We start from the raw sequence: 24,685 nt of genomic DNA, 5'->3' as shown, positions 1-24,685 counted from the left end.
ATTTTTGCTGGTGCTGCCGCCTTGTAGCTTTATGGTTTTGTGATTTTATGGAGATTTGTGTTGGTGTGTTTTGTTTCAGCCTTTATAATGCAAATCTGTTTTTTCATGTTTATATTTTCTGCCCCAGGACCTTCCAGTGAAGGGCAGGTTATAAATACTGTCAACAAACAAACAAACAAACAAACATGACTGACACAATCTCAGTGGAACTGTCTAATCAACTATCATCTATCTATATCTATCTATCTATCTATCATCTATCTATCTATCTATCTATCTATCTATCTATCTATCTATCTATCTATCTATCATCATCTATCTATCTATCTATCATCTATCATCATTATCTATCTATCATCTATCTATCTATCTATCTATCTATCTATCTATCTATCTATCTATCTATATCTATCATCTATCTATCTATCTATCAATCTATCATCATCTATCTATCTATATCTATCATCTATCATCTATCTATCTATCATCTATCTATCTATCTATCTATCTATCTATCTATCTATCTATCTATCATCTATCTATCTATCATCTATATCTATTACATTTCTATCTCACTTTTCCTTCAAGGAGGAATGACACTACAGTATTCCTCCCCATTTCATCCTCAGAAAACCCTGTGAGGTCAATTAGTCTGATGATGCCTCGCCCGAGATCAACCAGTTAGCTTAATGGCTGAGTAGGAATTTGAACCCTGGTCTCCCAACATCCTAGTCCAAAACTCTAACTGCTACACTGCACTGTGTTCAAACAATAAGCTTACACTTACTCTGTAGTGACTCCATGGTGTAAATCTGGTTCTCTAGATCCACCTTTCCAAGCCTTCCTTCTGTTCACCATTCTGTGCTACTTTTGAATATCACTACTAACAATTCTATATTCAATCTTGGTGATCTGATTATGCAAACAAATGTTATTACAGACCTCAGGCCCTCCATTATAAACAATATACCAGTAGTCCTATAAGCCACTGTCCCTGCTGTGGGACAAGCTCCAGGTGGTATAAACACAACTTTAAACTACATATGCAGTTATTTACTTTGTTACTTGCATGTAGCCCACATGTAAGGCAGGCATAGGCAGACTCAACCCTCCAGATGTTTTGGAACTACAACTCCCATCATCCCTAGCTAACAGGACCAGTGGTCAGGGCTGATGGGAGTTGTAGTCCCAAAAATCTGGAGGACCAAGTTTGGCTATGCCTGATGTAAGGCATAGCCAAGATACACACATAGTTACACATTTGTGGAAAAACTCTAGTGTGCATGCAGCACACGCATTAGCCAAGTTAAGCATAAAATATGCAAGCAAATGGCATTTATTACTGTACGGCATTTTTGAAGGTGAAACAATCCCTGGCAGAAAACATTCTTTTTACAGGTTTGATCTGTAAACTATCTTTTTGACACCAGTGCTGATATCCTAGATTTTTTCCTATATAAGAAAGTCAGCAGAGCGGTGATTTTGACCTCCCAGTTGCTGGACACAAATTGGAGGTGTTTCCAAAAGACCGCAGATGAAACCGCTGGAGGCACTGGCTTTGGATATGTGAGTTATATCTGAAATTAACCCAATTCCTGTAAACATTCACATTTCTGTGATACTCTCTCAAATGATTTAGCTACCTAATTTCCATATAGACACATGAATAGGAGGGGAGATTTGAGGCTGACAGGCGCTGTGTGCTACAGATGTTGCCCAAGATATATGTGTGTCTAAGAAATGTAATATAGGAGATTCCAAAGATCATTGTATTTCCCTCTTTCTCTTCTAGAAAATGGATCCATTTGGCTACTCAGGGGAATTAAAGTGGCCACCCATGCTGCCAGAGAAATATAATTAGTTTGGCTAGGAAAGCTTCCATTTATTGATTGTTGTCATTTTGCATCTACACTGAAGGGGCAATAGCAAAAACATATTTACAATCAGCAAAACCCTGCTCTGCTGACAGGCTATTTTCTCCATTTATGCTGCAAAATGTATTAATCCTAGAAGAGTGATATTTCCTTTCAGCTTTGCATAGCAGTGTGTACAACTAAAAATGCTAACTGCCAGCACATAATTTTCGGCCTGCTTGTCTTACGCGAGATGTGTGTTTTTTGTTTGCAGCACAGCTGCTCATGTTTCTGAACATGAGCAATAGTGTTGTAAATATCTTATCCACCGAGGTCTAGATATTTGAATCACTGCACACAGGGCAACGTGCAGAACTTGTGTTCGTATTCATTTGGCTTTCTGAGTATTCAAATTTATTTACACCAGGAGGCGGCCTGAGAAAATACATGGATGCATTTTTATTTGAACTAACATATTTATATCCTTTCTTATCTACACACATACTCATCTTTTCCCATCCCTGAGTCCGTGTCAGGAAAAAAGGCGAAGTACTGATAAATATAACAATCCCATTGTGCTCATGGAAGGGTTTTTGGATCCAGCTGATGCTTCCACTAATGCCTCAATTTTGCCTAGTTATTTATTTATTTGTCTAGTACATTTATATGCTGCCTTTCCTCCAAGGAGCTGAAGGTGGTGTAGATGGTTCTTCTCCCTCCTCTCACAACACTGTGAGGTAGAGGTTAAGCTGAGGGGCAGTGACTGGTCCAAGGTCACTCAGTGAGCTTCATGACCAAGTGGGGATTAGAACCCTAGTTTCCTAGGTCTTAGTCTATACGCTGCTATACTGCACTGGCTCTCTAAGCCCATTCCTCCATTCGCAGGCAACCACCTTCCCCATGCCACTATATACCCTGTTCTGGTACACTTCCCACCCCTACCCCTAATGTACCAGAGCCAATAGCAGGAAGTGGTGTAGTCTGCTTTGGATGGGGGTCAGAATTAGCAAACATTCCCTCCAATATTCTTCCATGAACAGAAGCATCCTTTGGGTCAAAGGCCCTTCCATGAATGCAAGGGCACCAACTAGATTCTGCCGTATTCATGCGCCCATGCACTGTTCACACACAATATACATACAACCATGCAACCAGCCTGACCTTCCTGCCATCTTTTAAGGAGATGGGGCTGTAGATGCATGCAGGAGTCCCATATTCAATCTGAGCACCAGGAGAGCTACTGCCAATCGGTGTAAACAATAATGAGCGACATGCACAGACGGTCTGACTCAATGCGTGGCAGTGTCATACGGTCCGCATACACCACATGCACATTCCATTCATACACCCAAACAAACCATTCATTCTTCCCATTCACAAGCCTCAATTGCATATAATATTCATTTACTACTCTAATAAACACTAACATTTCCACAATTTATCTCAGAAAATAAGATGGAGCCTAAGAGTTGTTTCAATGTCCCACTTCTTCCATCTTGGTAAGCCACACTGAGTATGCCATCCTCAGCTCCCGCCCCACAAATCATGGAGCCAACACTGCTGAGCTACCAAATACTTTTGTCCCTCCATGTCCTGCGTATTGCCGATCCTAAGCCAAAATGCTTCTGAGTATCTTGTTTCCCTGAGCACGGCTTATTTAATTTAAATTGCTCTTTCCATTGCTATTTCGAGCACTGTAAAAACGGAAAAATCAAAGAAGCACACTGAAGAGGGGAGGGCAACGTAAAGGTCTAAACCAAAAATTCAACTTATTTGGTTGCCATGGCAGGCATGCAAAAATGTGTTCATTGTGCTTAAATTCAATTATGGCATCTTCCCTATTACAAAAACAAGTTGTTCGACACTGAAACACTGCAGAGCTGCCATCGCTGCTTCCTCTGCATGAGAACATCAAAATAAGTGCACTCTCTATTGAATAGAGACACTTTCTATTTGTGGAGGCTGCATGCATTGTTATGAGCCCTGTCACAAGTGTAATGTGCAAATGAGCCTGTTGTTTTGATTATTTTGTCAACTAACTAAAATAGGTTTGTAAATATATGTGATAAATAGGCATGCAAGTATGCAAAATAGAAAGTTAATTCTAATTTATCAAAAATGGAGAAAATGCACAGCAGGGTGACAGAAATATCTGTTATGTGCCATTAATGGATGATGTGGACCCTTTACAAAGCACATAGGTTTAGAATGGTTGATAGACTAAGGCACCTTTTTAACTGGCATTAACTACCTAAACATTGCTACTACCTTGCATAATGAAATAAGTAGCAAATGCTATCTGTCATAGAAGGATAATCTTTTTTTTCTTAAGCATTCATCCTAACGGTAGAAGAAGATTTAATAGTAAAATAATATGGCATTAGTAAGTTTCATAATAAAGCCATTCAATAGCCTTCAGATGTGTTAAGATCAAATACACCTTTACAAGACAGGTTGAATTTCTAGATAGCTTCCAGTGCACCTTCTCAGATTAAAATTCCACTGAAAGTGACACAGAGTAAGCCTTCAGGAAGTTATTATACAAGGATCAAAGCTCACGCCAAGATTATTTTGAGGTTTAAAATTAAACTGAGCATCAAATAGCACTTGAGGATCTACATTAATATTAGTGATTATCTTGAATAATCAGGAGATAAATAGTGAATTTCAAAGACCACATGTGCAGCAACAAATGTGACCATAATTCAAATGAATGTCTTCTCATCTTGCTACCTAAACTGAAACATGCATAATTACAGGATTCAGGGGCATGAAAATATTAACTGACATAGAAATAGGACATGCAACTGATGATGCCTAGTGTCCTATTCTAGCTTCCATGCCTACATCCCAAGTTGGATGGGGAATTGAAAACAGGTGTTGCACACATGATTTCTGAGCCCATTAGCAGGAGTTGCATGAAAATAAGTTGTGGGGAGGAAGAAGACCAGTTTCAGTTCCCCTTGCTCATCTCTGCTGCAGCTGTTTAAGAACTCACACACAACTCAAGTAGCTTGTCTTAATTCACTCTTGATTAGGGTCCAAATGTATTCAACCAAAACAAAGACCTTCCAAGACAGACCCAGAAGGCTGCTGTTGTCAAACTGGCACATCCCAGATGCTATTTCAAAAACTATGAGATGCAGGTTGAAATTAATTAAGCAGCGGCGAAACTGAGGCAGGGAAGTCATATCCCACACTGAAAAGACAAAACTTGTACAACAGTCACACTTTAAAAGAACATTCCCAACACACACAAAACATATGAATGCCAGGGGCCTCCTCCTCTCTTATAATATTCTGCACAATAATAATTGACTACTAGCACCTGAAGTGAGCAAGCCTGCCAAACCAACCCAGCAGCAGAGATTGCAAATGTCTTTATGATGATAAAAAATAGACCTTGCCAGAAAGTCTTTAAGTACAAAAATCAATAAGAAACAAGAAAACAAGAAAGTATAGTATTTTTCATTACATAGATCACAGATGGCTAACTTGCATCCCAGGAACAATTTCTGGGGCCCTGAAAAGAGTGTTGTGGAACTCTCAAATTTGTCATTAAAAGAATTGTTTGATCCTTGGGGGGGGGGTCCTCAATTGTGTCTCCATGATGTCATAAGGCTTTTCTGTGGCCATTCAAGGACAGTCCAAGTTTTAGAAACATGCTTTTTACTGACTGTTTCTGTAGGTCTCCTCTTATGATGTCAAAGGTTTTGGGTTTTTTTGCAGCTCCTAATCCTGCTCTCAAATTTGTTCTTGATGCTGACTTGCTTTGAATTAAGGAACAACGGAACAGGGGAGAGGCCGTTTCATCTCATTGCCCACTCTCTTCCTGGTTGCCCTGCCAGCCAGGGTGCTGATGCTAAGTTGGAGTTGATTCCTGAGTAGGAGAATGTAAACAGCTGCAGCTCACTAACTTGTATCCCAGTGTGGACTAGAGAAGAACACTGCTGTAGTGGGGTGAGCTGCCTACACTAGGTCAACGCCCCTAGGATTTGCAACTCCAGTGAAAAGACACCAAAGGCAATGGCCTCTCTTTAGCTTTTCCCTTTGCAGTCACTACAAGGGTGAGGGCAGTGAGGAGAAAGGGAGTGATGCATTATTGACTGATAAACAGAATTGTGGTTTTCCTGCCCAGGGCAAGAGTCTGGGTTGTACATTTATTGTAGTTATAAAATTGCTTAATACTACTCAATGTGAGAGACTCAACCAATATAGAGTATACCTGGGTTGGAGATGGGGAGTGAGTAGTTATGCTGTTAGCGGCTTATCGGATCAGCTGATAAGCGGCTTAGCGGCTTAGAAAAAGGGGGGGAAAGGGAAAAAAACCCCGCAGGAACTCACAAGACATTTTCGTCTTGCGAAGCAAGCCCATAGGAGATTCGTTTTGCGAAGCACCTCCAAAACGGAAAACTCTTTCGTCTAGCGAGTTTTCCGTCTTGCGAGGCATTCGTCTTGCGGGGCACCACTGTATACAGGAAATCCAATACAATACGACTAAAATGAGTTAACTACAAAATCAGAATTCAATTAAAAAGCATGATGGAATACAAAAAAAGTTTTTGGCAAGTACCAGAAGGTACCCAGGGAGGGGACCTGTGTGACTTCAACTGGAAAGGAGTTCCACAAAATTTGGCCCACAATACTGAACACATGGCTTATGGTAGATAACAGCTGTGAATCCAAATCACTGGGGACCAGTGACTCCTCCCACGACCTCAATGACCAAGCAGAGATACAAGGGATCAGGTGGTGCTTGATGTATCCTGGACCCAAGCTGTAAAACACCTTGTGAATTAATGCCACAACTTCACCTTCCGATGAGTAGGAAGGACTTCCTGTCCCACCCTCCACCAAAAGCAGTCAATGGGGACATGACTCAGGTTTATAAACCACAATGCCATGCACCCAACATCCGAATGTTTTGCTTCCTCTTGGCTAGCTGTAAATGGCATTCCCAAGCCACAGTACTGGACGGCTAAAGGGAGCAGTATTGTATGTGGGAAGCACCACTGTCGTTGTGCAAGACTGGAGAGCAAGAGCAGACGTCTACTTCAAGGGAACATGCTGGCTTTCTCTTAACTCAGGAAGAGCTTGGGAATTCTGAAGGCTTTTTATATTGTAGCCCTTGCATTATTCTCAGGATTGTATTGAGAGAATGCATTCCCTAAGCGGAATGACCTTGTGCAAGGCCATTCCTTCCCCAGGAAACAAAACAAGAGAATAACTAACACTTAACTGGCATGGGTGCAAAGCATTTAACAGCAATCTGAAGGAGAACTGTGATGCTAGTTCCCAGATGATAATCGAAAAACTGCACACCACAAGTACTCCAATTCTACTGATCAGAAAATTTAGCTCATGTTCTGCCAGGCAGTGAAGAACCATCATTTTGAATGTGGCACAACATTATTTTTACCTACTGCTGGGAATATGGCTTAAAATGCTTTTGTTTTGTCACTTTCCCTCCATACTAATTTTCCAGTATCAGCATCCTCCACAGCTAGAGTGACGTTTTCTCTTCATTTAAGAGGAACTCTTTCCTGGCTAAGCTCTGCCACTATTTGTCAAACAAGCAGTAACTGCAAATCAGAATTTAATGATACCGGGCACCACATCATCATCATCGCCACCGACACTACCATGATGTCAGGATGAAGTGAACGACTCATCAATGATGCTAATTAGACCAGTGCTTTCTCTGTCCTGGAACATATATGAATTTAGGGAAGCCTGGCAATGTGGAGCAGATGTGCAATCTTCTGGGAATGTTTCTTGTACACTGAAATAGGCATGAGACAACAAGGCATTGAACAAATATCTGTAAGATGATGATGATGATGGTGGTGGTGATATCTAGTAAGATTCCAGTGTAAATGCCTTGACTGTGCTGATCACAGAATGTTCATGAACCATATCTTTATTATTATTATTATTATTATTATTATTATTATTATTATTATTATTTTGTTATCTTATGTTCAAGAGGCCTTTAAAAATATATTTCAGGGGAATCCTTTTGGGTACCAGTTTGTGAATGAGAGATTCCACAATGCTCTATCTTTAGCCAATTCTTAGCTTGATATTGCAAGAGACCTTTTAGCAGATTAACAAGAGGGCATTCCATTTTTTTGTAACTGGATTTCTCCCTCTTTACATTCTCCCATTACATTACATAAACCATGCACGTTAGCCCTCTAAACAAGATGAAGAAAACAGGTCCAAAATGTCAAAATGCTAACATTTAACAATTGCCTCAGAAGAATCATGTGGAGTTTTTGTTCCTTGTTCCCTTAAATTCTTTTATAGGGCAATAGTTGCGTTTTTATTATTATTACGGTCCTGTACTCACCTCTTATTGCAGTTCGTTCTCAAAACAGATGCAATTACACTGTATGGGGTTTACTACTTGATGGGTAAGCTTCAAGCTTACTGCAGAGCAGTTTGAACTCCACTGAGCTTGACAGACTAATTTACTCTTAAATTAAACATCTCCAGGGTTATTTATTAAGACTCGCTATGCAACATGCTGCAAGCTTTGCTCTTTATCCCCACCCCCACCCCTCCACCCCACAATCTACACAACTCATGAAGCAATCACAGGACTACACTTAGTGGAATGTTGTACAATGTACGCTTCTGTCTCAATTATAGTAATATGGAGATTTCTGAAGATAAAGAAATGTGATGGGAGAACAACGCAAACCAGAGATGCCTTAGGGATGGGAGGTTAAATTATGAAAGATAATAAATTATGAAAGATGATTTTCCACTTCAGTAAAAATGTGTGAGATTTCTTAAAGAGCAACAGAGATAATTTTTTTATATAAGCTAGGGAGTGATTGATGTCAGCAAAATGTTTCAGGTATTATTATTCAGCCAGCTTTCTATAATCGCCAGTGAAGCTCATGTTTATTATTGATTTAATGAAATGTCTAAAGAGCCTGCCCTTCTCACTTACACAGCTGTGGGGGATAGGGTTCTTCCAAAGAATTCACCTTGCATTACATGTAAAACAGGCCACTACATTTCTATTGAATGAAGCTTGATCTCTGGATTCAGATATGGTCCCTAGATGTTGTTGGACTACAGCTCCCATCATTCCCAGCCAGCTTGGCTAATAGTCAGGTGTGATGGGAGATGTAGTCCAATATCACTTAGGGACCCAACATTGAAGAACATTGTTCTATTCCAAGGTTTGACATCATTGTTATAGGCAACCTTCAGTTTCTAACATAGTACGCCACTGAAAAATAGGTACTAAAAAGCTGCAAGATACTGCTTTAATGCTGCATACATTATGGGCTTCATGGAACCACCTGGTTGGCCACTGTACAAAATAAGGTGCTGGATGAGATGGACCTTTGGTCTGAGCCAGCGCAGCTCTTCTTATATACTAACCGTTTTAGTGAGTGGGGGTAGAGGACACAACTAGCCTCTCAAATGTGCCTTCCAGTGCCTGCCATTTCTCAATCTCTCTGTCTCAAGGAGATGAAGTAGAAAGGGTGCCAGGAGGGTAGGACATGAAACCAAGGCACACTCTAGAATCTTTTCACACCACTGCAGATTATTCTTCTGTTGTGCACACTCATTAAGTGCAGGGCCAATGGATGCATTGGAAGCAGGGCCACAACTGTCTCATGAACTTCCTTTTTTACCTGGCTGGTGCTGCTCCTCTGTGAGGTTGAAGTGTGCTCAATAACTCTCTGCAACAGCCCAACAAGGCAGGGCCAGCCCTGTCTTTAGGCAGAGTGGGGGCTTACACACACTTATCTTCCCATCACTCTTTCCAGGCCCAGTCTTTAAATCACTGTGTCCAAGCACATTTTCCTTTCTCTTCTTTTCTTTTCTTTTTCTTTTTTGCTCCGGAGATTTCCCCACAAAAATCTACTCTTTAAAGCTCAATCGGAGCAAGCAGCAATCTGCAGAAAACCTGAATTGATGTTTGCTCCAACGAAGCACTAAACGTCTGGTGCAAGGGTGTTCCAAGGGTGGGCATGACTACTAAGAAGGCCCTCTGGCCAGTTCCCTGTAACCTCACTTCTCACAGCGAAGACTCCATTGCCAGTTCAGATAGTTTCCTGTATTTGGAATGGTGAGGGCACCATCTTGGTCATCACCTCAGGGAGCAAAATGCATTGGGAGCAGCCCTTCAGAAATGACACTCCTAGTTTGTGCACCTGCCCCCTCTCGACTGTCTTCATGCAGGGTAGCAGTAACAGCAAAGCATGAAAGTTAGACACTACTTTCAACTCAGGTGGCTACCCCCAAACAAATCAATGGTGTGAAAGTTGCCAGGGTACAGTCCAATTTCACACCCTCCCAGATGCCTCTCACTCCACTGGATTTGGGCAATGGAGATAGCAAGTGATGCTGGTTTTATTGGCAAGCATTGTGGAAGGGTAAGGAGGTGAAGAGTGGACGTGGCCCTCTTCTACCTGCCATCCTTTTAAAGTGGCCTGCAGCGAAAGCTAGGTGCCAACCGGGGCCGTGTGCTAAAGGAATGAGGGAAGCAGAAGCCCTTGCAAGTGAACAGATGTCTAGGGCTCAGAGAACACAAGATTTGGAGCACAAAAGGCCACAGACTAGGGTGCAGAGCAATCTAGACCTCTGTAGGATAGCCATTCAGCTCCTTTGGCATGAAATGCTCGCTTGCATCTTTCACCTCTGTAATGTTGAGAGCGATGCATTTATTTTAAGGGCAGAAAGGGTAAAACAGTCATTATATTAATTCCATGTCAGAAAGCCAGTACAGTGAACAACAGAAGTGTGGCTCAGGGGATAACGATAGCTGCCCTAACGTATTTTATTTTCATTTTATTTTCATGTGTTCCATCTATTTGGAAAACGTATTAACTATCCCAGGCTTTTAAAGCTAAAGCAGGAATCAAATTTACATAAATAAATAACATTAATAATTCAGATGACATTGGAAGCTTAAAATGCCAGCCCAAACTCCAGCTACCTTCCATCTCTCTTATAGGGAGCAAGATAATTTGCAACTAGGCCGCTTACGCTTCTTCCCATGGACAGCTTTTTTACACAGCGCATAATCTCCTAGCAGAAAAGGGTCTGTGTGTTTATTAAGGGGCAAGTGCTTCCATACCCTCCAACATTTCTCCAATGAAAATAGGGACATCCTAAGGAAAAGTGGGACATTCTGGGATCAAATCAGAAACCAGGACGGCTTTTCAAAATCAGGGACGTCCCTGGAAAATAGGGACATTGGAGGGTCTGTGCTTCCAGATGACATAAATCTAATCTATACAAACTCTACGTTTTATATAGAAACAGCTTCGACATTTTCTTAAAACTTACTTTCAAGAGCATTGTAACAGAAGAGTGAGTGGAGGAATGTTTGACAGCAGGGGAGTGTGTTGGGATGTTGGGTGGAGTTAGCATGAATGACAAATGGAGAGACTCCATGAAGAACAATATTTAAGACCACAAGAGGAGCTCTGATGGATGAGGCCAAAGGCCCATCTAGCTCAGGCACATCAAAATTCCACTGCCCTCTCTCCTAATCTTGATGCAATCTTATCTTGATCTCTTAACTTTCTAATAATCCAGTCCAGTTTGATTTCATATCGCTTCTTCCTGTCTATAACATGGAAGCACACTTTATCACCCTGTGTATATTGGCTCTGAAGTTAGTGCCCTATGACTTATTCCCAAATAAATGGGTTGAGGATTATACCCTAAGGCTGAAAAGCCTATACACCAGCCACCACCAACCTGGTGCTCTTCACATATTTTGGACTAGAACTCCCATAATTCCTTCCCATGATGGCTGGGGATAATGGAAGCCATAGGCCAAAACATCTGGAGAGCACTAGATTGATAAAGACTGGTCTACATGCATAACTGAAAGTAAATATCACTGGATTCAATGGAACTTACTTCTAAGTGGACATCTGTTGGTTTGCACTGCAAGTTAAGTGCAACCCATCCAGCATTTCATTTGTAATTATGGGGGGGGGGGAATGTTAATTGTTGTTCCAAATAATGTGCTGCATCATAAATAAAACTATAGCCACAAGCTAAAAATCATGGAGATATAGGGAAGGGTTGAAAGTGAAGTAAAATCAAGGAGAGTTAACTATAAAGAAAAACGGAAGCACCTGTGACTTCAACCACCATTAAAAAAAACCAAATGATGAAGATGTCCTAATAGCAGGAGCAGGATATTTCAGAGATAGGTAACAGCAAGACACACAAAAAAGGTGCAGTGTAGAAATAACATATGAGATTTAGGGTTTGACAAGAAGTAAAGTACCACTAGAGCATAAAAACAAGAGGGAGTAGAGTATAAAGAGATAAGTGAAGAGAAAGATAAGGAGGAGACAGAACATGGAGACCTTTATAAGCTACCAAAATAAATTTGAACTGGATGCTATAGGATAATGGAAGCCAGCCAGTATAGAACAGAAAAAAGGAGAAGAAATGCAAGGAAAATGAGAAATGAGAAAAACCAAACGAACTAGAGGTGACTTTAAAAGAAAATCAAATGGTTGAAGATAATATACAGGAAAGTTAGATAAAAGAACATAAAAACATCCATGCTTCCTTTAAGGAAGTGGAAATAAATTTTCCTTTCCACTCTCTGAATCAAAAAGTTCTAAACACTTTTGCTCCCCTCTTTCAAGTCCCCCTGAATCACGAAGAAAGGGCTAGAAGTGGTATTTTCCTTTCTTCGTGTGCTCTCTGAAGAAGCATAATGCTATAGAAATCCTAGAAGAACCTACTGTGTCATCTGCCACATCAGACAATATGGAAGTGCTTTTGACATTCTCAGTCACTGCGAAAGTTGCACAAAGGGCAACCCGGGATGAATAATTCCTTAGAGCCAGTTCACATTGCTGGAAATATACACCACACAGTAAGAATGTAGGCTTATGTGCATTCATGCCACTGCATGTACAAAGTATGGTACACATTTTGGGACATGAGAAAATTACAGCAATTAGAGTGAACATATATGTACACAATATCCATATCCATTATACACACAAGAAGTAGTGGCAGGTGCCCATTAGGTGCCATAACGAATAGCATGCATCCTATTTCCTCTTCTTTTGTTCTTTTGAACCTCCAAACTTGTACCAATGGAAGTCATTATAACTTCAACGGGCTATATTTCTAAACTTCCAGTGAAATTATGAAACCATTCTGCTGACATAAGCGTTTTTTAACCTGGAGTGAAAATTACCGAATGGTTAGAAAATACGGAAACATTGATTCACTGTGCTATAGTCGATCAATCACCACCTTGGTGTGCCGCTACATTTCACCTTCTTAAGTGCTACATATATCTTACGGAAGATGTATGATCAACAGACAAGTACTAAGTGTTCCACAATTATTTATTAGGCATCTCTGAATTAGAGATGCTGTTGTTGATGAAAGATGCTAGAGTCTATATACCAATCCACAAATGCTGTCCCTTATACCAATAACTGGCATAGGTGGAGGAAGCTATGAGGACAGCAACCTTGCATGGCTCCTGGCTGCCTCTCACCATTGCAGCTTAATTGGTGGCTCAAGAGTTCTCATATCACATCCTCACCGTGCACTCTCTTAACCAATCCAGTGTTGTAGCTATGTGAGTAAAATTAAAAACATAAATGGGGGAAAAAAACTTTGTAAGTAGGTACATAAACAGAGTCCTGTTGGATCAGACCAGTATACCCATCTTGTCCACTATCCTGCTTTCCAGAGCAGCTAACCAGATGCCTTTGGGGAGCGGGATGGCCCTACCATTCTCAGTTCTGTCCCCATTTCTGCATCATGGTAATGGGTCAAAATGATAATTCTCCTCTCTGCTTTTCAAACAAAGTGGTTGTTAGAGGAGTTCAGGGGTGGAAACTGGAAGAAGCAATTTTCCTAATTATCTGCTCCCCTACTGGGCCTAATCCTGCCCCTTGGTCATTCTGTGCAGCTTCAGTGAAGAACTAAGACAGAGAGAGAGGGCACTCCTAAAATGTTCATATCGCTCAACTCTTTGGCTGAACAGTGACAGTGATCTCTCTCCTTATGCTCCATGCAGCCTAAGAGAACCATTAAATGTGGCATGTTATCATCCATACTGGACAGTGAAATGCGTATTTACAAAATACAATCTCAACCCCCTTCCTACCCCCCTCCATCCCCTTGCTAGCCATTGATCTTGACCTAGATATGAGAATATCACAAATCATGGGGGTATTTCCTGGATTCACTGAATGGACACAACATTTTACGTCAAAGCTAGGTGAGTGGCTAACCTAGAGCATCCACAAGCTTTTATTCTGAGAGTATGACTGCTGTCATAAATTGTTGCTGACAGAGCAGGCGCAAGGAACCTGTAGCCTTCCAGATGTTGCTGTACTACAACTCCCATCATCCCTGACCATTGGCCATGTTGCCTGGAGTTGATGGGAGTTGGAGCTGAATAGCATTGGATGGTCACAGGTTTCCCACCACTGGCATAAGGGAAAGATAATTCTAGAAATAGTAGTGCAATTTAAAACACAACTACTGTAAATATATACATAGAAGTGAAAGCTGCCAGAAATAAGGACAGGGGGGGTAATTGTCATTTAGAGCAATTTTCATTTGTAGTGTAAGCCCTGCTCAGGTGCTAACGTTGGGGCTTAAGTGAGCAAACAAGAAGGTATGAGCTTTCACAAATTTTCTAACTCTGCCTCTGCCCCCATCACCCTCTATGTATTCAAAGGCGGCTATCTTCCCAGGAAAAACTCCCCTGTATTCATGGATGCTACTGTTTTTGAACCCTGGAAAATCACCTGGCTGGAGTTGTTGTGAGTTGGAGTCCAACACATCTGGAGGGCAAGTTATTGGGAATGACTGCCTTAAAATTTATGCTAGCTTGTGCTAGTATTTTCTATATATACAGTGTTAGAAGCACACTGGATTCCATCATTGGGGGAAGATTCTGCAGTGGGGATTTCATACTTTTTAAAATTTTACATAAAACTTTTCTTACAACTGTTGCTATAGCTACAGCTCCAAGAGACCATAGCAACAGCATTGTATCATTCACAGCTTTAATCAAAGTTAACCACGACATGTTTTCTCTGAAATTAATTTATACTAAATATGAATGGGAACATTTAATTATATTAATTATATTTTGTTATGATAAGGTTGTATTTATTGAAAAGAAAGATGCTATGCTCCATATGATATGCCCCTTGGGCCTTCAGGAAGACAAACAGTTATTTTGCTTTTGGAAGCTATCAGAAGTTACTTTGCTATTTGCTTCCGTGCTCAGTAAAAATAGCAAAGGCTTCATTCCTAAACACACTTACTCAGGAATAAGCACCATTAAGCATAGATATCTAGCTCTCTGCAAATCCTCATGCGAGAAGGGTTAACCAATTAAATACTCATGATTTTAAAAATATATGGCTATTGTCACTTTCTACTGGACAAGACAAAATATGGACTATTCTAAATTATATGAATCATTAGCTTTGCTGATAATACAATAAATTATGTACATTAAAGAGGCTTTAATGTGAATTCTTACCTCTTGGGTTCTCACATTCATATATCCATAGTGTGTCCTCAGAGGTTGCCGTTGTGTATAAAATGGCATCCACTTGGCACTTGCTTGTCCAAAGCAGCTGAATATCAGAGGAAAGCTGACTTCGTTTGTAAGGCGGGCAATGATCAGGAGCAGAAAGGCGGTTACAAAACCAAGCACAATAATAGCCTTGCGCTGCAAATGAGAGAGAATTTTTTTAAAAAAGATTTTTCCAACCTATGCGAGGGAGAAAATACCCAAACCTATGTTCAACATCGCTGTATATGATCTGATATTCACAGGGAGAAATTGCACATGTGGAGATCCCTGCTCATATCAATAAAAGGAAGCTAGGCTGCACAGACAAAGAAATGCATGCACACATCACTTCCCTGTTCCACATATATGTATTTGTGTTAGGAAGCCATTCCATGTACACGGACACACTGGAGTTGGTCCAAGCATCATGTAGCGCGGGACAATATATCAATATATTGCCCAAAACTGGTTAGAAGTCCATATTGTGATGTTTTTTTCATAATTTTTGGTCTGGCAATATATCACAAGCATTATTTGTGTGTGCGTGCGCATGCGCGCATGTGCACGATGCAGAAATCCCAATGTGGGAAAAACTGTGAAGCCAGCCAATGCCTCTGCATAGCTCTATCCTTATTTCACATATCATGATATATCGCTATATCGTGATGTTTAGCTGGTGATCATCACAACGTTGAAAACCAGCTATCACCCCGCTGTAGCATCATGACGCTCATGTGAAAACACCGCAAGGGTTTCCTAAAGTGCTAAAGTGGCAGATGTTTCTGAAAGTAAAGAGCTGCATAGTTATCAAAAATAAAGTAATTGGTTTGGGGGCAAAGTATTTTATGAGGATAGTTTCTCTTGTTCATTATTTTTTTTAAAAAAAAAACCTACCAAAAATAGACCTAGTTTTAATCCCCCTTTTTGTTAGTAGTGCACAGATGGAAATGTGACCTCTTGCAGGGTCTTCAAATTCACTTTGAGCAAGCAAAACCTGTGTCATATATCTACAAGTGACTACAAACTGCAAAATCTGTCTCTTCCGAAACTACTAGCAACAACATCCCAACTGCTGAACAGATCAAAACAACAGAGCAAGGGTCTTTACTATTTAATGACTCAGGGTGATGAGCTAAAAAAAAAGATACAAGTGATACCAAGAGGACAAGGAATGCAGGGTGCCAATATTGAGAGCTACAGGAATGTTGTTTGGATGGGGGTAGGGAGGATGGAGTAAAATTGAGTGGCAGAGTGAGAATGGAGTAGGAGAAGTGTAAATTAGATCTGTCAATTTTTCATGCCTGGGTCAACCTGCATCGCATCTCATATTGCAATGTTGCATTGCCTGCTATTTAACCATCGGTACTGAAAGCAATTTCATGATTGCAAACTGCAGAAAAGGAGCTCCAATAAGGAAAACTAAAATAAACGAGTTTTTAAAAACACCAGTGTTCTTTAAAGTGCACATTATGTCTTAATGATGGCTTTTGAAGTTCGACCACCAGACACCGCATGCAATTATTGCTAGAACAATGTGTTCACTGAGCACAGCGCAATCCCTATACAGGTGTGAGAGTAGGTGTTGAAGAATGTGCATACAGAACTGGCAATGCTTCTTAGCAAACTGGTACTTCTATGCCTAAACATTTCAAATTGGCTGGATCCAGAAAAGGTCAAATGTAGTTTATCTTACTAAATTTTAAAGCCCAAATTTAGAAAAAGCACCCAAGAAATGACACCGAAGAAGGGCACACATCATTGTTCAATGAGACTCAGCGGAATGTTAATATGCTGCTTGCTTCCTGAACACCTATTGCTCAAAGTTGGCATCTATGTATTAATGAAATATAAATGTTGCACTCATTTAATATAGGATACTTTATCAAGTGAGACCAATGCGTATTTATAATTTACTGTGCAAATGATAGTCTTAAGCCTGTGTGCATAAACACCCACAAAACTAATCATCTGGAACATTGCAAAACCAATGTTTTGCAGCTAAATTTGTGTTTGCTAAAAGGACAGAAAACCTGGTCCATTTTTGGTGAATGAAAACTGGGCATGCTTCACTTGAGATATCAGCTTTGCCATGCTCTGTTAAAATGAATGGAAGTTGAACAACAACTCCACTCAGACAAGAAGAGGGAGGACATTAAACACGATGAATCAACCACTCATTTCAATGGAACTTTATATACAGGGAAAGTTCCCAGTGAATTGTGCCCATATTCTGTAAAATCTACCACTGCCTAGAAGGTACTATAAAATGACTTACAGATTTACAGCTTGAATACATGCAAATAATAATAATAATAGTTTTAATATGCTTTTATCCTTTAACACACACCACCATTCAACCTGTTAAAAGAAAATTATTGCACCCATAGTCGAACTATGGTTGAATTTGGGTTTCTTCTTTCTTTTATGACTACTTCTTCTGAATAACTGAAGCAGACATTAATTCAGAAGCTCTCTGTCTAATCTCTTCCATAGGGTAAAATTGGATGAACATAAAGTTGTTTAATATATACAATGCAATAACCTGCAGGCACATCTAGCATGCCTTGGCAATCCACACAGGATTCCCTATTTTTCTAGCAATCTTAAAAATCCAATCTCAATAATAAGATAACCCTGATTCTTGTCTCACTTAGTACTATGCAATCAGAATCATTCTGCCCGGCACGTATATCAAAATCAATAAGAAGACATGATGAATCACTCTTTTTAGGATTAAATTTATGTGTGGTGAAGACAAAGAACAAGATAGTTTAAAATCTGTCCTGCAGTTCTACTGGTAGTATTTCTAAGGGAAACTGAGCATCATCTAGTCTGCTCCAGCTAAGATGCAGACTTCTGCGTATGTTCACAATCTCAGTTAGGAACTGCATGTGTAAATAGTAGTATAGTCCCCCTCTTTAAACCAGTAGGCATGCTGGACATGTGTAGCAGAGTAAAAAAAAAAAAAAAAAGCATCAGAAAATCAGAAAACTGTGAACTGTGCTGATCAGTTGTTTGGGGGGAAATATAGGGGGCAATCCTAATTGCATCCACTGCCACAACAGAGCTGAACAGAGAGGCAGGGCCCCTGCCATGTCCAGTCTTGTCACACACAGTGGTCAAAGCAAAAAGTGAGGGGCAGGCAGATCCCTGTGCTAGTCTTGATGTCTTGGGATCCAATGGACCCTGCACCAGCTTAGCTGCTACCCACTATCAGTACACAATATTTTTTTTGGGGGGGGGGGGTCCACAGACTGCCACCAGTGGGGGCAGTCTCACTAGCAAGCCTCCCATCTAAGGATGTTACCTTTACATTGAAAAGAATGTAAGTTACATAAGTTTTGTAAATAGTTGTGTAAGTTACATAAACAGTTGAGTAAGTTGTGTGATTTATGTTAATTAGCAAAAACTGAGTGGAAACAGCACTGATTGTGAAAAACACAGGTCAGTATGGAAATTGCTGCTTTCTTGCTTCCTGACTTCCACTTGCACATTCAGTGATGCTGACAGCAGGCAGTGGGAGGTGGACAAATACATTCACTCAATTCAAATCTACTGACCCCAGACTGGTGCAAAGGGGTGGGGGTGGGCTACTGCTCTGTTAGTCCCTTCCATCTGCTTTTTCTTCCCCAACCAGCTAATAAATATAATTGCCAATTTTTAAAATAGGGCTAAGCATGGACACGGGTTGATTAAGGCCAAAAATTTGTGATCACAACAGATGAGTTTCAATTTAACCACCTTCTTTCAATTTTCATTTTAATGCAGCACTTCACAGTGGATTTTTTTTTAATTAGGTATGTATTTACCATGAGTTATTCATTAGTTTCATTTCTGTAATGGAAACTATGGTGTATTGAATTAATTATTGAATTATCTGTCTTTTAAGACTTGATGTATTCTATAAATGACAATTCTATTTTTTCCGTGTTCTAATTTCTGGCAGGTTTAACTAATATATCTATATTACAGAATGTGCTGAGCCTAAAGTGGCAACAATTTAAAGGTCTCAGAGGAAACCCAGCATCTTCAAAGCAATCCCACAGACAGAGCAGATGTTGCGTCGGTAAGAAATATCTATTGCATGTAGAAATTAATAGTCGCTTGCAGAGTCAATAATTTACCTGCAGCAAAATAGGATGTAGAGAAGTAAATTGCAACTGAATCACCTCTTTACTATGTGCCCAGACTGTTCCAAAAAGCCTAGCCATACTCTTGAATGTAGGACAATTGATTCTGTCTGAATCCTCTGCCAAAGTATTTTGTGAACATGCTAAGTGGCCTTAGACAAGGCAGTACAGTGGTTCCTCTGGATGCGAATGGGATCTGTTCCAGAGCCCCGTTTGCATCCTGAAGCGAACACAACCTGCATCCGTGCGTCTGCATCTGCGCAGGTCGCTATTCGCTGCTTCCGAGCATGGCATGACGTCATTTTGAGCATCTGCGCATGTGCGAGCGGCGAAACCCGGAAGTAACGTGCTCCGTTACTTCTGGGTCACTGTGGAGCGTAACCAGAAAATGCTTAACCTGAAGCTACTTCAACCTGAGGTATGACTGTATAATTTAGGGGTATGCAGCAACCACAAGATTTTCCTCATATCTGTAGCATTTGGAATCAGCCTCATCTGTTTCAGAGCCACTGTATGTTGTTCTTATTTGATTTGTTATTCAGGTCCAAAGTTACTTGTTAAACCCGAAACTCTGCTTTGTCTCATTAAATATAATTGGGATTCTAAGATCAGCTATAGGATTCCCCCCCCCCTTTAAATATAAATTAATGGAATTTATAGGCAAAGGAGTCCCTCCAAAATGGATTAAGACTGCCAAATTTTGGGTAGATTTATTCAGGGATCTTCAAGACGGGAACCTTTACATACATACATACATACATACAATACTTGTTCGTATTTTTGCCAAAACTGGATGCAAATTACAGACGTGGTTGCCCTTTCTGAGGGGATGAAGCCTACCTAATTTCATAAAATAAGCACAGCAATCCACCATTTTATGATGGGAAATAGAAATAATGTTTTCAACCCCTTGGGGGGGCACTCAGTTTGAATATGTGAGCCTGAGGAAAGTGCTTTTGGATAAGAACCCTGTCAAAGTTCAGACAAATTTGTCTAGGAACTATCGCGCCAGCTGATTTTTACCTCTGTTATAAAAAGTTGACTTTTTTTGGTCCTACAAATATTATCCATGAAGAAAAAGAAGAGGAGGGTCATGAGTTTTAATTGTTTGTTAAGGGAAAGAATGATTGGGAAAGAGGCGGGCCACCCCCAGGCCACTCTCCCCTCTCCGTCGAAACTTGGAGAATGGAGACCTGCATTAAGAATGGTTCTGTTTATTTAACTTTAAATCACAGTGATTGGAGTACACTGGGAGTAACCACATACACACACACGCACACTTACACACGCACACAATATGAGCTGGTTTTTATTGGCCTATTTTATCTGCAATTTTCCTGAATATATGAGAACGACAAACCTAGAAGGACAATTCAAAGGTAAAGATTAATGCAAAAGGTTTGAGTCTCTTAGATGACATGATATGGTGTAATATTGTACCGGTTTCGCAATATCTATTTTTATGACTGTAATGAAGAACTCAATCACTTTTTAATACTCCTGCACATTATAGTACTTTTATTGTCAAAGTGGTGCAGGTTTTCAGGCTTCATTTGATTTTTACTCATGTGTAATATCCATTGAAAACAATAATGGCTGCACTTAGTAAATTTGTTTCATTTCAAGAACTACTGTATGTAAAACCTGTTTTATTTAATTTTGTCCTTTAGAGTCTTCTCACCCAAATGCTACCATCTATCACAAATATTGAAATGGCGGGGGAGAGTATGTGTCAGGGGTTTAGGTGCAGAGGCACGGGCAAGGGAGGAAACAGAGAGCGAAGGGGAGGAGACAGAGGAAAGGATGAGTGATGACGACGACCCGAGATCTCCCAGTCTTTCCAGTGAATCAGAGGATTCACAGAAAGGAGCACCAGTGGCCAGGGCAAGGGGGGAGTCTAGGGAGGCACCCCAGGAAGATAGAGCCAGAGGAGACTCAGGGGGGAGCAGCTGGAAATCGGGACCAGCGTCACCGCCAGGAAGCAGGGAAGAGGAAAAGAGCCAGGAGGGAAGCGCTGGCAGCTCACCACAGGAGGGAGGGCAGGAGTCAGGAGTGGCCACACCTCCATCGGGGAGCGAGGAAACGGTTAAGAGGAAAGTGGAAGGTTGGGCGCGCGCGCCAAGTTCAAATGCAGAGGAAGGCGGCGCAGTGAGCAGCCCCGAAAGGGAACCGGGTCCTAAAGCCCGGCGCAAGGAGGCAGAAGGGTCCGGGTCAGCGTCAGAAGAATCCCGGAAGGAAGAAGCCCCGGGGGGTAGAGGGACCCAGAGGAGGACAGTCAGGAGGAAAAGGTGGAGCAAGGCTAGGATATTAAGTTGGTGCGCACGGGGCGGAGACTCAGACGGAGCCTCGCCGATCTAGCTAGTAGACGTAGAGTTGCAGACAGCAGCGTGAGAATGGAAACTGTAATTCAATAAAGACTTTTACTTAATGACCGCTGGCTAGCGTGATCCTCTGTGAGCTAGGATCTTGAAGCAGCTCTGACAGTAGGCTCCGTCTCTACATTGTGGGCATCTGCAGCCTCGAGGAGGGGAGAGAAACAGGCGCCCACTAGCGAGCTCACGAACGGCAGGAGACATGACGGCTGAGCAGCAGATAGAGGACCTCAGAAAAGCAGTGGCACAACTGAACGCCGAGGTTCTCGCATCCAGGAAGAGAGAGGACGAGGCAGCTGCCGCCTGCAGGGATCTCCAGGTCAGGTTAGACGTACTGGCAAAGCAACCACCCCGGCAGGAGGGAATTGGGTTGGCGAGACGGACAGGCGGGCTGCTCTCTCACTTCGATGGGAACCTGCAACAGTATCCCAACTTTAGAGCCGACGTACTGTGCGCACTGCAACTGTTGCATAAAGACTTTAGAGATGAACAGGAGAGAGTGGGGTTCATCATGTCCCATCTGCATGGGGAGGCGAAAGCATGGTTGCGCAATTTATGGAGAGATAACGATCCGGCGCTCCAGAATGCGGATGCCTTTATTAAAGCGATGGATGGGTGTTTCTTATCAAGTATTGACATTGATCTTGCACGGAAGGAGGTGCATGGGCTGAGACAAGGGAGGGCCAGCGTCAGACAGTATCATGCACGCTTTTTCGCCTTGGTCAGCGCCCTGGAATGGGACAGAGATTCGGCTCCTGTAAGAGACCTCTTTTGGGAGGGACTGCACAACTCGATTAAAGATGAGATAGCGAGGGGGGAGAGACCCCGAACCACCCAGGAGGTCGTTCAGAGGGCACTGGCTGTGGGGGTGAGGCTGGAAGGACGTCCGTGGAGCAAGGACGAAGGACGTGGAGGGCGCGAACCAGCCGGGGGCCCCTCCTTCTTTCCCAGAGAAGCAGCGCGAACGCAATCCACGCCTCCGCCAGGAGGAGGAGCCGAACCTATGGAGGTTGGAGGTGCAAGGGCTCAGTCAGCAACCAGAGCCCTAGCACCGGCAGCAGTGAAGGCGAAGCCTCCTAGAGGGACCAGGAAGTGTTACGTCTGTGAGCAGCCAGGGCATATGGCGAAAGAGTGTCCCCAGAGGCCCCACAAGCTTACTGCAGCCTCAGCAATGGTGACTGCAGCAACGCAGCAGGGAGGACCACAGCAGGGAAACGACGATGTCTGGCTGGAGGAAGAGGCACTGGGGCCCAGCCAGACGTGTTAGTGACGCAGTCCCCAGAAATTTTACAGCCAGTGAACCCCCTCCCGCCCAAACCAGTAGTGAGGCTCACAGCATCTCTCCAGCTGCCCAATGGAATCACCATGGACGTGCCAATCACCATCGACTCCGGCAGCAACGCGGACTTTATAGGGCAGGAATTTGTCGACAGGCACGCTGTGCAGTTGCTGCCGGCCACACTGCCCCTGCAGGTTGTCACGGTGGATGGCAGGGAGCTGCTAGGGGGGCAAGTGGTGAAGCAGACGCCACCAATGGTGATGCGACTTGGGAATCACAGGGAAGTCATCAGCTTCAACGTCACTCAACTGTCTGACACGCCCATTGTATTGGGTATGAGTTGGCTGGACAAGCACAGCCCAACGATGGCTTGGTTCCAGAGGCAGCTGGTCTTCGGCTCTTCCTTTTGTGCTGAACACTGCATCGTACCCAGGCAGGAAGGAGAGGAAGAGGAGTCACAGCTGCTGCTAGGCACGCTGCAAGCGATTCCCCACAAGTACGCAGAATTTCTGGAAGTTTTCTGCGAGAAGGAGGCGGACAGGCTACCCCCTCACAGACCATATGACTGCAAAATTGACCTGCTGCCAGGGGCGGCGCTGCCTAAAGGGAAGCTGTATTCCATGTCTGAGGACGAACTGCAGGAACTCAAAGACTTCATCGATCATAATTTGGAGCGCGGTTTCATCCGGGAGTCTAAGGCAGTGGGGGGCAGTCCTGTATTCTTTGTTAAGAAGCGAGACACGCCCCAAAAAAGACTCGTAGTGGATTACAGGATTTTGAACAGTGTGACCAAGCCGTCGGACTTCCCCATGCCCCGCATCGACGACCTCCTGGCGAAGGTACGGAAGGGAAAGGTGTTCACCAAGTTGGACCTGCGGGGGGCGTACAACCTCATTCGCATGCGGGAAGGTGATGAGTGGAAGACAGCCATGTTCACGCCACTGGGTACCTACGAATACAGAGTTATGCCTTTTGGACTGCAAAATGGCGCTCACGTTTTTCAAGCATTTATGCATCACGTGTTGGCGGGACTTCTCTACAAGACGTGCGTCTGTTTCTTGGATGACATCCTGATCTTTTCGGAGTCGCAGCAAGAACATGACAAGCACGTCAAGGAAGTGCTGGGCAGGCTAAAGCAACACAGGCTCTACGCCAAGCTGGAGAAGTGCCAATTTGACGTGCCGGAGGTGGATTTTCTGGGCTACAAGCTGTCTGCCAAGGGGCTCGCCATGGACAGCGCCAAGGTTCGAGCGGTGTTGGATTGGAAGAGCCCACGCAACCGGAAGGAGGTCCAACGGTTTGTCGGCTTTGCGAACTTCTATCGCAAGTTTATCAAGGGCTTCGCGATGCAGACGGCGGCCATCACTGACACCCTTAGCTCCAAGAAGAAGAAGTTCATCTGGACAGAGCAGGCGGAGCAGTCCTTTCAGGCCCTCAAGCGTCTCTTCGCGTCGGAAGAGCAGCTGCTTCATGTCAACCCCAGC

The 24,685-nt window shown here is 42.5% G+C and overlaps 2 protein-coding genes across 6 annotated transcripts in view; both read right to left on the bottom strand.

Annotated features, from left to right (window-relative positions):
* Positions 1-24,685, bottom strand: part of ST6GALNAC3 (ST6 N-acetylgalactosaminide alpha-2,6-sialyltransferase 3) — a 273,226-nt gene that overhangs the window by 124,904 nt on the left and 123,637 nt on the right. For 4 of the 5 annotated variants that reach the window (XM_081193882.1, XM_081193879.1, XM_081193880.1 and 1 more), the window contains one exon: positions 15,385-15,576. The exons of the other annotated variant lie outside the window; for it this stretch is intronic. In XM_081193882.1, coding sequence (XP_081050008.1) covers positions 15,385-15,453 — 69 coding nt within the window. In that variant the 5' untranslated portion in view covers positions 15,454-15,576. The remainder of the gene's footprint in view (positions 1-15,384; positions 15,577-24,685) is intronic. 5 annotated transcript variants of the gene reach the window in all.
* Positions 1-24,685, bottom strand: part of ST6GALNAC5 (ST6 N-acetylgalactosaminide alpha-2,6-sialyltransferase 5) — a 402,466-nt gene that overhangs the window by 275,687 nt on the left and 102,094 nt on the right. The window lies entirely within an intron of this gene.

This window comes from Podarcis bocagei, assembly GCF_964188305.1.
Source record: "Podarcis bocagei genome assembly, chromosome: 5".
NCBI lineage: Eukaryota > Metazoa > Chordata > Lepidosauria > Squamata > Lacertidae > Podarcis > Podarcis bocagei.
This window is presented reverse-complemented; position numbering and strand designations above follow the sequence as displayed.